Here is a 19,158-nt window from a genome sequence, read left to right as displayed (position 1 = left end):
CTTAATGCAAATTATTTCATGGGGATGATGGAAACTCCCTGTGGTGCCTAGCAACGATGGCCTCCTTAACTTTGGTATTTGAGATGTTTCAGAAGAACAAAATTTACTAAAACTAACACTTCCTGAACTTTTTCATTGGAGGTTTAGCAGAACAGGAGGACGTTTGCCTAAATTGAGGTTTACATTTAATGAAATCTTAAGATTCTTGATCCAGCAGGGTTGGAGAGAGGCATTCTACTTTCTAAGGACACTAACATAGGTTGGACAGGTGTTTGCAGACAGTGTTGCCACTAAGAGGACCCATGCTTTTTAATTTGCCTAGTGTTCAACCTCATAGAGACCTAATATACCCAGAGTTATGTTGTGTCCCCAAAGACAGCTAGTATTTTTTTTTATTATAGCTTATTTCTCCAAATGTTGTACTTTAGTTCTATATTATTCACTACACACTCTCTGTTGCATAGCAGAACATCATTGGTGGTCAGTTTGTTTTTGTCTTTTTTGTTTTTTACAAACACAAAGATAAAATTTAATACGTGAAAATGCAATGGCAGACATTTTCAATTATTTAAAAAATGAATTTTCTGGGAGCAACAGATTCCTTTTCCTAGGTAGAACTCTACTTATGGGTGATTACTTAGCAAAGTAGACATTATCTATGTATTTTTGTATGGTACAGGAACAGTTTTCAGCCTGAAAAATGTAATACATGCTCCCTTTTAACCCTCCTAGCAGTATTTCCGAGTGTGGCTCAGATTAAAGTTCAGTACCATTAGCGGTAACCCTGAGCCACACTGGATTGCATTGCAGAATCTTGGTTCAGTGTACTTACCTTGTCACCATGATCCTGTGATGTCCCCTAGCTGTGTCCCCGTTGGATTCTCTGCCTGATGCTCTGTTCCCTGCGAGCGTCGCTATGCATGGGGACGGAGCCCGGCGGCAAATTAAAAAAGTACAAAAAACATAACACATACAGTACACTGTAATCTTACAGATTACATTACTGTATCAAATCATTTCACATCCCTTTTGTCCCTAGTGCTTTGTTCAGTGCCCTCCATATACTTTTATATTATATATACTGTTCTTTCTGTCTGGAAACTTGAGATTGTCCATGGCAACCAAACAGCATCCCTCTACGGCAAAAGTGGTTTTAGACCAGCTAGAAAACAGCAATAGTAAATTAGAACACTTTGAAAAATTTAAGATAGTGATTTGTGGGGAAATTCATTTTATTATTATTATAATATAATTTTTTATAATTATTTATAGTTATTTATTACATTTTATGATTTTCGGTTCCAAATTTTATCATACCTGGGATGTCTACTGGACTCTTGTTTGGACATATTTAAGTGTGTTATTACTAAGAATTACTAAGAATTACAAATTTCTATGCAAAACAATGCACCGCTTTCAGATTAAAAAATCTGATATAATCATACCGCCAGGAAAGGGTTCAGTGGAACTATAGGCAAAACTTTTTTTTCAAAACAACACATTATTAGCAATTGGAACTCTAATTGCTTGCTTAGTCTATGAAAGCTAAACTTGAAACCTAGCAACGTCACAATTGAACCATATCAGTTTAATTAGAACACACATCCGCCTCTAAAGTAGAGGTATTGAATTGCAATTCAAGAAGGTCCGGTTGGTAAAATGTTCCTCCAACAGAGGTCCAAATATCATGGTTGCATTATTACTGTTTTTCTTCATTCTGGACCTTTGCTGGAGGAAAATTTTTCTGACCGGCCCTTCTTGAATTTGAATCCGATACCTCTACTTTACAGGCTGACATGTGTTTTCTAATTAAACTGATTGGGTTTAAAGGTGACCTTGCTAGGTTTCAGGTTTAGCTTTCATAGACTAAGCAAGCAATTAGAGATTCATTTTCTATCAATGTATTGTTTTGAAGATAACTTAATTGTTTTTATCAGGGGATTCAAAGAGCAGAAATGTACTTAGATGTTATTTTTTAATATTACAGAGTGTAGTTCCATCCCTTTCTAAAAGCTAACTGAAAGCTTTTCTGCGCTGACAAGTACAACTGAAGTGACCTTGTTTCATCTTCAGTTTCCCTAAATATCCTCTATATAAGGAAAATGGATGCACATTTCATGTTTCTTCCATGTCATATTGTGTTTTCCCTGGAAGCCTTGGTTTCCTCTCAGTTAAAAAATTAAAGGAGTACTAAAGAGAGTATAGACAATTGACTTTTTTAGAGACATTAAATTGTGAGCCCACTGGAAATGGTTGTAGGTACTGTAATGTCAGCGCCTCCAATATATTTTATATCATATTTTGTATTTAAGATTTAACTTTACTTATCATCAGGACAATAATCATTGGATAATTGTTTCCCTTGTTTATTCAAAACTATGGAAGAACTGGCTGAAGTAAATACGATTACATAAAAGCTGTACAGAATGTAAAAAGATTCAGTGGTTAAAGTTTAATTAGCACAACATCATTTGGGATAAAAACAATAAAAAACATATGCAACACCACAGAGATACTTACAGCAGCAACATTTACAAAATCATCATCTGAGAGGGTTTCCAACATCTCAGTCACAGAGGTTCTTATCAACTTCAATGTCAGCCCACTGACACTTCCGCTTCTGTAAAAAGAGACATCAAAATTTACAGGGTTTGCAAAAATAAATCTGCCTGAAATATCCTAAAAAATTTCAAGTCCAGTGTCAATGAAATTAATTGGAAAACTATCCAGTTATCCATGTCCATCCCTTCTTCCTTCTTCAGCTAATGGGCATTTTAAGAGATCTAAATGGCAGCTTGTCTGCTTCAGGGCAAAGCTCAAACAGGGGAGATTGCAAATGCTGATGAAACACATTGCAGTTATATAAAAGTATTTCAATCCATTTAAAGCATCAGATGCAATCTATTCCATCAAAGCGACAAACAAGAGAATAGATTTTTTTACTACAAAGCAATCTACTAGACACATCAAGCTTGATGTTTTTTCCCCTGACATTAACCTAACAAAGAGCCCTCTGTGGAAACCAAGAGATGCTTTTAATAGACTGAATCTCTCACTTTTCACTCAGTATATACAACTCTAAATAAATGCCAAAAGAACATATGTACTACCAGGGAATGAGATCAATTAGGAGGACAAATGTTTTTTTTTTTGCTGGACTGGAGATATTTTGTGTTTTGTTGTTGTAAAATTACATTGTTCTCTAAAATGGGTTTAGCACAAGTGTAAAATTAATATATTTAGATAAAAAGGAACATAAATGTTTACTAGTTCATACTGCCCCTTGTGAACATTGATATCATTTTGTGTTTGGTTGATTTATTACAGAGGCAGAGAATGTACACTTAGCAATGTGAATCTTTGATCATACAATCAAGTGCAAAGAAAAAAATATTGTTTTTGTAAAATTTTGCCTGCTTATGATCGACTATTCAAAGTGAATACAGCATCACTTTTCAAGGTGAACATTCACTAAAATAGGTCATATTCACAAAAGAGTATCCTTTTGGGATAAAGGTTTTACATGAATTAATACAAGTTGATCATTGTAAGCAACCCTGATAATGTTAAATAGTTTTTCTCATCTCTCTAACCATTACATTCTACTAGAGAGTTTGTTTTTTTGAAAAACAACAGGTTTACTGGCCCTATCACTAGATGGAAATAGAAGGAAGAAAGCCTAAAAAACTAAATGAATACAGCCATCACATCTAAGAATTGGTAAGCTGAAATCTTTTGTGATTCCTCTTCTATTGGCTTCTGGAGCATACCCTGTGGCCCCCATTAGACTCATATACATCTTATGCTGTGATTTTAGTTGTAATTGCGTGAAACTTGGGCTGCTTGTTTCCTGTAACCATTTTTTTTCTTTTTGATACTCAAATTACAATGGACTTCAGTGTTTTATGTTTCTTGAATTTTTATCATTGTTTTTATATATATATACACACATATTTTTTTTTCTTTTTGTATATGTACTGCTGAAGTGGATTTAAAACTGCTTTAAATGGACATTCCATAATCTCAAAATAGGCATTGTTTTCTCAATCAACATTATACCTTAACAGGTGAACTTTTTGGTTTATTTGTTGTTAAAAATTATGTTATGTACTGAGCTTCTCTCTTGTGAAAATGTTCTATGTAACATGGCATCTCAGTTTGTCTTAACATTGCTATTATTATAACTCCTACATAGAAGTCTATTGTTCCACTTCACAATTGTGCTGTTTTGTCCTTGACACTACTTCTTGTTTTCAGGATTCTGCCTTGTCCTTCACCCCTAACATTCATTAATGCATTTGATGCTTTAAAAAAAAATAAACTTTCTATAAATATAACTTTTAATGCAGTTATGCATCTTAAAAGCTATTACATTTCTGAGAATGTTCAACATAACACTTAATTTTTTCAGTAGGTAGATTTATTGAATTTAAATGTAAATGTTCAAAATCAGCACTTGCACATTTAGTAACATAGAAAAATTAAAATTAAATGGTGTTTCATACGTTTTAAATACAGTATGGTATTCCACAGTATTAAGGCAGCAGAACAGTAACATACAGTAAATATTGTAACTAAATTATTATGTATAACTTTAGGTAATCAATAGTAACAACTGTAGTAGATGCAAGGTGAAAATATGTCTGGCCAGTTCCCTGAGGCCCCGTACACACGAGGAGACATGTCCGATGAAAACGGTCCGCGGACCGTTTTCATCGGACATGTCTCCTGGGAGCTTTTGGTCTGATGTGTGTACACACCATCAGACCAAAATCCCCGCGGACAGAGAACGCGGTGACATAGAAGACACCGACGTTCTCAAACACGGAAGTGCAATGCTTCCACGCATGCGTCAAATCAATTCGACGCATGCGCGGGATTTCGGGATGCTGGTTACACGTCATAACCAGTGGACATGTCCGATTAGGTGTACTAACCATCAGACATGTCCGTTGGACATGTTTCCAGCGGACAAGTTTCTTAGCTTGCTAAGAAACTTTTGTCCGCTGGAAACCTGTCCGCTAGGCCATACACAAGGTCGGACATGTCCGCGGAAACTGATCCACGGACCAGTTTCAGCGGACATGTTTGACCGTGTGTATGCGGCCTGAGAGGGAGGGGAGAAAAGGGAGGATTTGGGGATGGGTTGGGTTGGGGCAACAGAAGTTTGCAGGTATAATGCAAAGGATGTGAAAACGAGATACAGTACATACCGTATATAATTCAAAGTGGAGAGTCCTGTTAAAATGAGGAGAGATACACAGGCATAGGCTTATACAGTTATCCCTTGTGCATCCACCCAAGCCCCCAGACCTTATTGAATAGTGTATCGTGTAGCTGCTGGCACACCAACTTACAAAAGTTGTTAAAGAGTATACAAATATGTGCATATAATATTAGCAAACAGAACTGAAGCAACAACAATAATGAAACAATATACAGTAAAATACTATAATGGTGAGAATGTAATAAATAATAAAGTTAATAAAGGTGAAGTGAACATAGTCCAAGGTGTAATTGGCGAGTCACAAACTTCAATTCAGAGATTACCCAAAAGTATGTCTGTGTTAAGCAGAAAATAAATATTTATCAACTTTATTAGTTACTATGTTCTCACCATTATATTATTATACTGCATATTGTTTCATTATTGTTGTTGCATCACTTCAGCTCTGTTTGCTAATATTATATAGCACTACATGCATTTTTATATTAATACCCAGGAACATGATTGAAGGGTTCACTCCGAATGTTAGGCCTCTCATTGTGTTGATAGCATCTAGCACCTTTCCCCAGAAGGTCTGGAGCTGAGGACAGGTCCATAGTACATGAATGAACCAAATGCAGTCTGACACATTGCCACAACATGGGGATAAATAGTAGTGAGTCTTTGTGGGGAGAAGTAAGCCTTGTTTACAAACGTAAGTTATATAAATCAGTCCATATTGGAAATCACAAGGGAAATGACGGCGGCAGGAACCCCTCCTCGATCCGGGTGGACGTCATATGACGTCCTGCGTTCCCGGCGATCTAGGGCGCGCGCCCACGGCAACGCTCGTGACCCGGCGGCCGCGATTGCTGCCGGGTGCCCGCAATTGTCGGTAATCACGGCAGGAGTGTGGATCCAGTACAGAGGAACACACATCGGTCTCCTCCCCTTGAGAGTCCCCTCCCCCTACAGTTATAACACACCTTAGGGACACATATTAACCCCTTCAACGCCCCCTAGTGGTTAACCCCTTCCCTGCCAGTCACATTTACACAGTAATCAATGCATATTTATAGCATTAATCGCTGTATAAATGTGAATGGTCCCAAAAACGTGTCAAAAGTGTCCGATGTGTTCGCCGCAATGTGACGGTGACAGTAAAAAAATCGCAAATCGCCGCCAATACTAGTAAAACAATTAATAAAATAAAAATGCCATAAATCTATCACCTATTTTGTAGACGCTATAGCTTTTGCGCAAACCAATCAATATATGATTATTGCGATTTTTTTTACCAAAAATATGTAGAAGAATATGTATCGGCCTAAACTGAGGAAAAAAAAGTTTTTTAAAAAAAAATTGTGATATTTATTAAATAAAAAAGTAAAAAATATTGTGTTTTTTTTTAAAAATTGTCGCTCTTCTTTTGTTTATAGTGCAAAAAATAAAAACCGCAGAGGTGATCAAATACCACCAAAAGAAAGCTCTATTTGTGGGAACAAAATGATAAAAAAATTGTTTGGGTACAGTGTAGCACGACCGCGCAATTGTCATTCAAAGTACGACAGTGCTGAAAGCTGAAAATTGGCTTGGGCAGGAAGGTGCGTAAGTGCCCGGTATGGAAGCAGTTAATGACTTGTATTTGAAGACCTTTATTATGTAGAGCTTTGCCAGCATGTGCTGTCACCATTTTTGGATGTAATGTTCACAGCATTAATGCAGATGCATTTGGATTATGCTTGATTGCCAAAGAGTTTATGGGTAACTGTAACCCTACCTAGTAGATTAATTTATTAGTAAACAAAAGTAAATGTGAGTTGTACGTTTAGGTATAATGGTGAAATCTAAGCTCTAAAAGCTATGTTTTGAATTGATTGTTGACATATTTATATAATGGTTGCCTCAAATAATCAGAAAAAAAAGATACCTACACATCCACTAAAATAAGCATGTCTTTTGGAGATGCTGCTCCTTGAATATACCTAAAATATGGATAGGAAAAAAAGTTACAACAGTAAGTTTATTTCACTAAATAAGAAAATATGGAAAAAGAAAAAAAACATTTTTTTATTTTTATTTGTACTCTTATTGCATGCATCAATTGTAAAGTAAGGATACTGAGAAGAACCAGCTCAATAATATGTTATGTCTAAGAAGAATATGGAACAAAGGTCTTGAGTCCCTGCTGAATGCAAAGCTAAAAAACGAAACCACACGTCCATAATATAACTATGTTTTCCTCTAAAGTTATTCTACTGATTTAACCTTAACCAGCCCAGATAAATAATTTAGAAAAATATAATTTATCAGAAACTGGAAAATGTTCATTGAAATTTAAGTGATTGTAAAGGCTTGTTTTTTTTCCACTAAAAATAAAAAACATGTTATACTTACCTGCTCTGTTGTAGTGGTTTTGCAAAGAGCAGCCCAGATCATCCCCTTACTGAGTCCCTCTTCTGTGATCCCGACCCCTCCCTCCTGTCCAGTGCCCCACAACAGGCAGCTAGCTATGGGGCACCCAAGCTGAGTCACAGCTCTCTGTGTCCATTCAGACATGGAGCCCTGCCCCCTCTCTCCCCCAATTGGCTAGCTGACTTTGATTAACAGCAGCGGGAGGCAATGGTCAGCCAATCAGGAAGGAGAATCTTGGACGGCTGACACACTCATGGACATCTCTGGACAGAGAGGGACCTCGGATAAGTATTAGGGACTTCTGCACACAGAAGGCTTTTCCTCTTAATGCATAGAATGCATTAAAATAAAAATAAAAACTTCTGCCTTTACAACCCCATTAAATTCTTGTTCACTGAATCTTACAAATATCTACTCATTTAGATGCATTCATAGTGAAAATTTAAGTTACACTTTACATTTGGAAGCATTGTCCTGATACAAACAGAAATGTCAGCAGTCCTTCAAAAGGGGGTATGCATTGCATGATAATAAATTATGTTTTACCAATTACCAAATGTATTTGCTATATTTTTCACATATCTACTTCTGGTAACTGTGTTCTAATCACCGGTATTGTGCGTATTAGTATTAAATGTGATATGAGACATTTTCAAAAGAACACAATGAACTGCATTTTTAGTACTGAAGGTCTTTTGTACAAAAAACATCCACGACCTCCTGCTGTATTAAAGCTAAAGTGCCCTAGGTATTTCAGAAACACAATAGTGGAGAACATTGTGTAGTTACATTCCCACTCAATGTCTCTACATCTATTCTGAATATCAGAACGCAGACTAATTCAAAATAATTCCAAGGATATGGTGAAGAGGTTTTCATCGTATAAACATACCAACTACTATTATAAGAATTTAGGGTACCTGACCCTGCTTTTTAATTATAGAGAAGAAAGATACACAATATTGTTGTGTTGTTTTTTCTCATTACTGATAAACTGATAAACGTTTTGGATCTATCTAAAAAAAGTCAGATTTTTTCTTCTTTTATCCAAATCGGGTAAAATTGAAATAAAATTATTACCGTCATAAAGGAAATAGTGACCAGGTTGTGATCTCTATCTATGTCTGTGTTCATATTAAAGGAAGTTTAACATAAATAAAAATACATTTAGGTTGATTTACTAAAAGTATAAAGACTGCTCTCTTTAAAAAAATAATGTTCAATGACTCTATTAAATAAAGTGAAGCTTTGCAAATAAAACAAAGCTGTGAAACAATCATCCAATTATGTGCAAGCAGAATTTCTCTTTAAATTTTTTTCCCTTCTACATGATTGGTTATTCAAATGCAACAGAATGGAGCAGAATGGCTGCTTGATTACAGAGCTCCTAGACTGCAGGAGATACAGCAGTAATTCTCAGCTCTCATGGGTGGCTTTTTGACATCCCACAGCGGAGGTTTAGCTCAAGGGCACCTGGCCATCATGAACAGAAAAAGAAAGGATGATCAGTAACTCCAAAAGCTGTCTGTCTTTTTCACAGCTCAGCCTCATGGCAGCAAGCAAGATAGCACTGGATGGTCCTCTCCCTTAGCCTCACACTCTTGACAGCACACAGCGGAGACAAGCAGCTCCAGATATGGCAGCAGCTCACAGAGAAGACAATCACCTCTCTCTACTACCCCCATGTCTGGCAGCCCAGAAAAGGCTAGATTCAGGATGGATGGATCGAGCAGCAGGTTAGCTTTAATAATGACCCAGGGGATGATGCAAGAAAACTCCCTCAATTCTTTTGATGTGTTCCCCACTAATAATCAGCCTGTGACACTATTTTGAAGGAATGTATATGCCCCTTAGAAGCTCCCTCCAAACAGACATGGCATCCCGTATGCACAAGTTTAACATTGAGCTGCAGGGTGTTGATTCTAGAGTTAGTGACACTGAAACAAAAATGGGAAAATATGCTACTACCATTAATGACCTGACAGATGCATCTTAGAAACATGATGATGAGAAGGACTGGGTTAAAGTAAAGCTGGTGGACATTGAGGATAGGTCAAGGAGAAACAATTTGAAAATAAGGGTTGTTCCAGAGTCTGTGTAGCAGGTGGACCTCCGCAAACATGTGCCAGATATGTTCAAAGCTATCCTTCAAGACCTTACGTAATTTACTAAGTTAAAGCAGTGCTTCACTCTTTCAATCAACATTGACTATTTTTAACCCTCATTTTGCTAGTATAAGTAAAAAATTGGAAAGCATATAATATTTACAGAGTTTAAACTTTTTTTTACATTTCTTCAGTTACTTCTTGTTTTCCAGGCCTGGGAAAATGATGTCATAAATCCCAGGAGTCTCCAGGAGAGGAGGGGGGTTTTATCAGCTAAGCACACCCTCCTGCATGTCTGAGCTAAGGGGAGATGAATCCCAGGAAGTGAATGCTACAATAATTATACAAGAGGACCCACATCCAGAAATGCTAGGGGATGTCAAAGTGATTTCTCAGCAAAATAAAGCATGGAGACATTAGTTTGCTTTGAATGTCAAAAATGTATTAACCGCTTAAGTATCGGAAGGATTTGCTCCCTTAATGATCAGGCCATTTTTTGCGGAACGGCACTGCTTTGCTTTAACTGTCAATTGCGCGGTCATGCAATGATGTACCCAAATAAATGTCCTTTTTTCCCCACAAATAGAGCTTTCTTTTGGTTGTATTTGAGCACCTCTGCAGATTTGTTTTGGTGCTATAAACAAAAAAAATTGCGACAATTTAAAAAAAATATATATATTTTTTACTTTTTGCTATAATAAATAACCCCCCCCCCCCCCCAAAAAAAAAAAAATGTTTCTTCATCAGTTTAAGCCAATATGTATTCTTCTACATATTTTTGGAAAAAAAATGCAATAACTGCCTTACAAAGCTCTCCGGTCAATTCAAACGTATCTAAAGGAACTCACGCTGCATGACACCTGGCAAACACTAAATCCAAATACGAAAGACTACACAGTCATCTCAGCCCCACCCAACCGTATTCAAGACTAGACTACCTTTTCATAACCCAACAAGATTTGACATTCATTTCTCAAACATCTAAAGATCCAATGTTTTTATCAGACCACTACCCCATATCATTATTCTTAGTAATCCCAGAAACCTCTGCTCGCCCCTCATTTTGGCTTTAGACCCATCCCTCCTTAATGAACCCACCATCATGGCTAAAATACAAAACCAGCTTCTACATTACTTCTCGGAAAATGATACTCCCGACATATCCCAACTAACTAAATAGGAAGGGAACTAATAGCCTTGACAACCAAACTTAGATGTGAACGACGGGCACATCTCGACACCCTGACTGGCCATATCCATAAATTGGAAAAAAACACACAAGATGACACAGGCAACTCAATCTCTCTCATGCCCCGTACACATGTGCGGGATTTTCGACGGGAAAATTTCCCGTCGGAATTCCCGAGGGGAAAGCCGAGAACCTGCTTGATCAGTCTTTCCCCCTACACATGGCCGGTTTTCCCAACAGGAAAACTGCGATGGAGCTTTGGTTGGGAATCCCGGCCGTGTGTATGCTCCATCACAGGTTTTCCCATAGGAAAACTGCCAAAAACCGCCAGGCAAAAGTTTGCTGGTTTTCCCGGCGGGAAAAAAGAGAACTGGTCTTTGGCCAGCCAAATGGCCTGGGGCTTAAGTAGTTAATTGTTTTATAGCAGAAAATATATATTTTTTTTTTTTTAAATTGTCAGCCTTTTTTGTTTAAAAATAAAAGACTCAGAGGTGATCAAATACAACCAAATGAAAGCTTTATTTGTGGGAAAAATTGCCTAATGCCCCATACACACGATCCAAAGATTGGACAAAAAATACCGCTTTCTACGCGATTGTACAATAATCGGATCGTTAGTACAGAGCTTTCGAGAGCTGATCATGACAGTTCATGCGATATTATTTTATCGGACATGCACAGAATTTTTTCTCGTACGATCTCAGATTGTACAATTTTTGTTTAATCAGTACAGTTGTCATCCGAAAATACAATCTAAATACATTACAACACATGACATCACTTCAGATTTTGTTTGCCGTCGTACGAGAATTTTCGTGACTTTAGTTACCAATCCAATTTCTACTTGCGACTAGTCAGTGAAAAAAGTCGGTACACCCTTCACATTTTTGTAAATATTTTATTATATATTTTCATGTGACAACACTGAAGAAATTACACGTTTGCTACAATGTAAAGTAGTGAGTGTACAACTTGTATAATGAGGCATTGCTAGCGGTGCTTTACCATAAATTTTACAGAGGTTTTCGGTCACAAGCGGGGCGCTTTTAACCCCCACTAACGTCCAAAAAGGGTTAAAACCACCCACAAACAGCAGTTCAGGGGTGCTGCCTATTCATTTCAATGGGCAGGAGCAGTGGAGGAGTGGGGTATACCCTGCTCCTTCACCACTCCAAAGATGTTTTTTGCAGGAGTTTTTTTAACATCCTGCCAGCGCATCGCCTCAGTGTTAAAGCCCAAGGGCTTTCACACTGATACTGCAGGGGAGCCATTTTTCAAGCGCTTTACAGATGCTATTTTTAGCCCAAAAGTGCCTGAAAAATGCTTCAGTGTGAAAGGGGTCTATCAGTGTAAATTTGCTGTCCCACCAAATTAACTCAACACACAGCTATTAATGTCTAAACAACTGCCAACAAAAGTGAGAACACCCCTAAGTGAAAATTTTCAAATTGGGCCCAATTAGTCACTTTCATATGACTCATTAGTGTTTCAAGGTCTCAAGTGTGAATGATGAGCAGCATGTTTTTTAAAGTTTGTGTTATCCAGAGGTTGTCTTTGGGAAATAGACGTAAAAGTGCTGCAAGCATTGCTGCAGAGGTTGAAGGGGTGGGGGGTCAGCCTGTCAGTGCTGAGACCAAACACCACATGCTGCATCAAATTGGTCTGCATGGCTGTCTTCCCAGAAGGAAGCCTCTTCTAAAGATAATGCACAAGAAATCCCAGTTTGCTTAAGACACACCTCTAAGAAGACCACTGAATTGCTCATTACAGTGCTCTAGATATGGAGAGTTCCTCAGACTCTTAACACTGGTTCCCAGCAGGAACTCTGATACCCTGCACACACGATCGGTTCATCCGATGAAAATGGTCTGATCAGATATCCGATGAAGCTGACTTTCATCAGTCTTGCCTACACACCATCAGTTAAAAAAACTATTGTGTCAGAACGCGGTGACGTAAAACACAACGACATGCTGAGAAAAATAAAGTTCAATGCTTCCGAGCATGCGTCGACTTGATTCTGAGCATGCATAGATTTTTAACCGATGGACGTGCCCACAGACGATCATTTTTTTCTATCGTTTTTTTAACCATCAGATAATTTTAAAACAAGTTCCTAGTTATTTCACCGATGGATAAAAAAATGATGGGGCCCACACACGATCGGTTCATCTGATGAAAATGGTCCATCAGACTGTTTTCATCAGACAAACCGATCATGGGTAAGCGGCATTACTCTTTCACTCTGGAAGATATTTCAAGAGTTTAAAAATAAAATAAAACATTGTATATTTTCTTATTTATTGTAAACTTTTGGTTTTATACTATTTGTAATTCCTGTTAGTATACATACAGTACAGACCAAAAGTTTGGACACACCTTCTCATTCAAAGAGTTTTCTTTATTTTCATGACTATGAAAATTGAAGATTCACACTGAAGGCATCAAAACTATAAATGAACACATGAGGAATTATACATAACAAAAAAGTGTGAAACAACTGAAAATATATTTCATATTCTAGGTTCTTCAAAGTAGCCAGCTTTTGCAGCAGACACATCTCTAGAACTGTTAAGAGGAGACTGTGTGAATCAGGCCTTCATGGTAGAATATCTGCTAGGAAACCACTGCTAAAGAAAGGCAACAAGCAGAAGAGACTTGTTTGGGCTAAAGAACACAAGGAATGGACATTAGACCAGTGGAAATCTGTGCTTTGGTCTGATAAGTCCAAACTTGAGATCTTTGGTTCCAACCCCCGTGTCTTTGTGCGACGCAGAAAAGGTGAACGGATCGACTCTACATGCCTGGTTCCTACCGTGAAGCATGGAGGAGGAGGTGTGATGGTGTGGGGGTGCTTTGCTGGTGACACTGTTGGGGATTTATTCAAAATTGAAGGCATACTGAACCAGCATTGCTACCACAGCATCTTGCAGCGGCATGCTATTCCATCCGGTTTGCGTTTAGTTGGACCATCATTTATTTTTCAACAGGACAATGACCCCAAACACACCTCCAGGCTGTGTAAGGGCTGTTTGACCAAGAAGGAGAGTGATGGGGTGCTGCGCCAGGTGACTACCACTTGAAGCTCATCAAGAGAATGACAAGAGTGTGCCAAGCAGTAATCAAAGCAAAAGGTGGCTACTTTGAAGAACCTAGAATATGAAATATATTTTCAGTTGTTTCACACTTTTTTGTTATGTATAATTTCACATGTGTTAATTCATAGTTTTGATGCCTTCAGTGTGAATCTACAATTTCATATTCATGAAAATAAAGAAAACTCTTTGAATGAGAAGGTGTGTCCAAACTTTTGGTCTGTACTGTATATACCTACTCATTTTTGCTTTACATGTTTCATACTTAATTTTTAGGGTAATTTAACCACTTGCCGCCCACCAATGACAGATTTATGGCGGCAAAGTGGTTGTAGAATCCTGACTGGACGTCATATGACGTCCTCAGGATTCTGAGCCGCTGCGCGCCCCCGGGGGCGCGCATCGCGGCGATCGTTGTTGCAGGGTGTCAGTCTGACACCCCGCAACACCGATCTAGGTAAAGTGTCTCTCACGGAGACACTTTACCACGTGATCAGCCGTGTCCAATCACGGCTGATCACGATGTAAACAGCAAAAGCCAGTAATCGGCTTTTCCTCACTCGCGTCTGTCAGATGCGAGTAGAGGAGAGCCGATCGGCTGCTCCTCTGACAGGGGGGGGTTTGTGCTGATCGATTATCAGCACAGCCCCCCCTGAGGATGCCCACTGGACCACCAGGGATGCCCACTGGACCACCAGGGATTCCACTAGATCACCAGGGATTTAAATCAAAGGTATGCCACCCTAGACCACCAGGGATGACACATAATGGATGCCAATCAGTGCCACAATGGATGCCAATCAGTGCCCACAATGGGCATCACTGATTGGCAGGCATTGTTTGGCACTGATTGGCATCCATTAGTACAACACATTAGTTAGTGCCCATCTATGCCCATCCATGCCACCTATCAGTGCCCATACGTGTCGCCTATCCCTGCCCATCTGTGCCGCCTATCCCTGCCTATCCATGCCACCTATCAGTGCCCATACGTGTCGCCTATCCCTGCCCATCTGTGCCGCCTATCCCTGCCTATCCGTGCCACCTATCCACGCTCATCCGTGCCGCCTATCCCTGCCCATCCGTGCCGCCTATCCCTGCCCATCTGTGCCGCCTATCCCTGCCCATCTGTGCCGCCTATCTGTGCCCATCTGTGCCACCTATCCGTGCCGCCCATCAGTGCCCATCCGTGCCGCCCATCATCGCTGCGCTGCATATTGGTGCCCATCATTAATGCCACCACATCAGTGCCACCTTATCAGTGCCCATCAATGCCACCTTATCAGTGCCAGTCAGTGCAGTACCATCAGTGCCCATTAGTGAAGGAGAACACGTACTTATTTACAATGTTTTATAACGGAACCCCCAAAAAAAAATTGTTTTTCAAAATTTTCGGTCATTTTTTTATTTTTTTTTGCAGAAAATAAAAATCCCAGAGGTGATCAAATACCAACAAAAGAAAGCTCTATTTGTGGGTACAAAATGATAAAAATTTAGTTTGGGTACAATGTAGCATGACCGCGCAATTGTAGTTTAAAGTGCAACAGCACTGAAAGCTAAAAATTGGTCTGGGCGGGAAGGTGTATAAGTGCCCTGTATGGAAGTGGTTAATAATGTATGCAAAAATAACAATAAAGCCCACAATACATAATTCAATTCTGTAATTCCTACTAGTATACATATATACCTATTCATTCTAATTTTAATTATTTTTTTGGGTGATTTATTAATTAAGATGTGTTTACTTAAAAAAATAAAAATAAAGCCTACAATAAAATATTAATATATTCATAGTTAAAACCTATAACTTTCCTTTTGATTAATCAGAGAATATGGAAGGAGAATGCTTTATGAATGTGGTATGTGCTGTTGTAGCTTGAAGAATCAGGCCCATTGTGCATCTATATATTATAAAATCCCTTTTGCATCTCTACTTTACATAAATGCCACAGGCAAAGCCTGGTGATTAACCTGCAAAACTTGTTTTCATTTTCAGCCCACAGACCAGCTCTAATCTGTTGCTATAATATGGCCATCTCAAGTTATTCCACTGCCATTCATTTAAAGTATTTTTTGATCATATTCACAAAGTCCTTACAACAACAAAAAAAACATAATGCTCAAAATTATTTTTCAAAAAAGTCATTTTTTTCTGATTTCATTTTTTTCAAAAGTGCACATATTTTTCCCTGTAAGCTGGTTTCCAAATTGATGAATGGATTATTGCTCTTTATCACTCATATCAGAAACCCAAATATATGTTTTACACCATACATGTGAACCGCTGTCCCCCTCAAAAAATAATAATAATACTAATAATATTTTGTTAATACCATTAACCCTTTGAAACTCAAAAACAATTAAACATAAACTGTATAATCATCACAAATTACTGCATATTAAAAATAAATAAATCATATTCTGTGCATTATGGGTCATATTCGAAAGAAATGTATCTGCTTAAATATAGTGTCAGCATCAGTAGATAGCCAAACTCCTTACTATGTGGTCTGACCCCTTATTAATGGAGGTCATCAGGTGCTTGCAACCCACACAGGTCGCATACAGAAAGCACAGAGCACTTGCTTCAGAGCTCCTAGTACACTTGCTTCAAATCAATTTTGCCAATATTAATCTCCATACATCATCAAATAAAATCAGAAGGAAAGAAACACCACACATAGCGTAACACTATTTCAAACTGCTGGCTTATTGCAAGCAAACATATTCACATAGGGTAGATTTTATTCATGCATATTGGAATATGCACCCAGCGTGCATGCGCATTGCGCAATGTCAGCAGACTGTGTGCTCATGGACAGAATATGATGGGACTTGATTTATTTATATGATTTCTAATAATTATATCAGAGATTTTTTTATTGTTTGTGATTCTCGAAGGGTTAATACATTAACCCTTTGAAAATCACAAACTACAAAAAATCTCGGATATAATCATTACAAATCATATAATCAATATATATTGTTTTACACTTAAAGGGACAACGCTTCACATGTATGGTGTTTAACGCGTATAGATATCTGTTTGTGAGCAGCTGTTCTGTTAAATGTGGTAATGTTTTTTATGATTTTTTTGACACAATAGTTTCATGAGCAGAGAGTTCACTTGGTTTGTTATATTATTTGTCTAAGTATATTTTACTTTACATATTGTGTTCCTGCTAAGATATGCTGGTCCTCATTATTGGTGTACAGTATAATGTACTTTTTAGGGAATGCTAGTAGTAACCATGAAATGTATATTTAAAAGGAGCCTAGTCATTGTTGCTTTTCACAGTTAGTTATACATTAACTATGATTTATTTTATGTTTTTATTCATAAATCAATATTGCTTGCAAGTATATAATTAAAAAGTGTATTAAAAAAAAGAGAGAATACAATAAAAATCGAATAATGAATTCTATTTACTGAAAAATCAGACCAAAGCTTATATTCGGTTATTGCTCATTATTATGCCCCTCTTAAGATAATGCTGTTTGATAGGATTACAATTTCTAATTAAATAATAGAACAAATGTTATGGATATTGCTTGTACTCCTCTTAAGCTGCACAGATAGCACAACAATTCTGGAAGAGCACTCCATCTCCCACGTTTCATTAGACTGTAATTTGTAAGTAACATTGTTTAATGTCTTTTTATAATGAAAAATAATGAAGCAGAGAAAGCAAATGAACCCTGCTTTGTCATTGCCAGAGTTGCAACACAAAGTGAATATATTTTTTTATTTATAGAATTAATCAAGTAGATATCAGTGTATGCATCACATTAATTGAATAAATTACCAAATGCATAAAAATAAATAAACTTACCATGGTCGTCTTCTAACATCATAAAGGTCAATTTTATTTGGCGTTCTGCTCTTATCTACCCATGGAGAAGCTAAACAAAACAGAAGTACTATTATTGTATTTTGGTGTATGATAAAGACTATTGTGTTCATGCTTGAAAAAAACATAGCATTACCCTTGGTTGTCTACCATAAAAATGATAGAAAACTTCAACATTGCATTATTTTGTTGACAGGACTCTTACTTACATTTTTTATACTTATTGTAATGAAAATGGAAAGAATAAAGAATAGTCAGCAAAAATATATTTCCAATCATAATTGCAGAGTTTTACTTAGGCCGCGTACACACGGTCGTTCCAAACCGATGAGAATGGACCGAAGTTCAGTTTCATCGGTCCAAACCGACCGTGTGTATGGCCCATCGGTCTGTTGTCCTTCGGTCCAAAATTTTAAAACATGCTTTAAAATCGAACCGATGGACCGCTGACCGATCGGTCCAAACTGATGGTTAGTACAGAAAAGCATCGGTTCAAAACCTGCGCATGCTCATATTTAAGTCGACTCATGCTTGGAAGCATTGAACTTCTTTTTTTTCAGCACGTCATGTGTTTTACGTCACCACGTTCTGACCCGATCGGTTTTTGGAACGATGGTGTGTATGCACTTCAGACCATCAGGCCACTTCAGCGGTGAACCAATGGAAACGGCCCGTCGGACCATTCTCATCGGTTTGGATCGACCGTGTGTACGTGGCCTCAGAGTAATTTTAATGTGACTTTCACACACTTGGTTTTACATAATGTTATTGTATTGGGTAAAGTTATATAGATTAGCCATTTGAGCTCTGGCACCCAACATTTCCTTTGATACAGTATGTGTTGTATGGCTCGCAGGCCATAGTAGCAAGCAGTCAGTGTTTCCACTTTCTAGATGCTTATGCGGGCCTGATCAGTGCTTGACTTGCCACAGAACTAGAAGTGTTTTTGTCTCAGTGTCCTGTGAAGGGAAAGCCTGGGAACACTTCCCTTCAGTCTGTGTTGGGTTCTGTGTTAATTTGGAGCTCCAAAAACAGTGGGGGAGCATTTAATTTGTCTCACCCACCTATGGGAGCATGGCAGACATTAAACAGTTGAAGACCATAGAAACAACAGTTTGAAATGTTTAAATGTAATTGGTTTAAGAAGTTACATGTTTATAACTGACTTGGCACAAGCTACAGGTGCCTATTTAAATAAAAAAAAAAACTGTGTAATAGCTGATGGCAGTCACCAACCTGAAGAAGAAGCCTCCCACCCTTGTTGTGGTCCTTATTGTATGTCATCCATCCCTTTCTG

General features: G+C 38.0%; 1 protein-coding gene across 8 annotated transcripts in view; it reads right to left on the bottom strand.

Annotated features, from left to right (window-relative positions):
* CACNA2D1 (calcium voltage-gated channel auxiliary subunit alpha2delta 1) overlaps positions 1-19,158 on the bottom strand; it is an 856,738-nt gene that overhangs the window by 239,932 nt on the left and 597,648 nt on the right. For all 8 annotated transcript variants that reach the window (XM_040343442.1, XM_040343444.1, XM_040343443.1 and 5 more), the window contains 3 exons: positions 17,844-17,913; positions 7,141-7,191; positions 2,521-2,620 (listed from right to left, as the gene is read on the bottom strand). In XM_040343442.1, coding sequence (XP_040199376.1) covers positions 2,521-2,620; positions 7,141-7,191; positions 17,844-17,913 — 221 coding nt within the window. The remainder of the gene's footprint in view (positions 1-2,520; positions 2,621-7,140; positions 7,192-17,843; positions 17,914-19,158) is intronic.

This window comes from Rana temporaria, chromosome 3 (genome assembly GCF_905171775.1).
Source record: "Rana temporaria chromosome 3, aRanTem1.1, whole genome shotgun sequence".
Classification (NCBI taxonomy): Eukaryota; Metazoa; Chordata; class Amphibia; order Anura; family Ranidae; genus Rana; species Rana temporaria.
The sequence above is the reverse complement of the archived record's forward strand: the minus strand, read 5'-3'. Positions and strand labels throughout refer to the sequence as shown.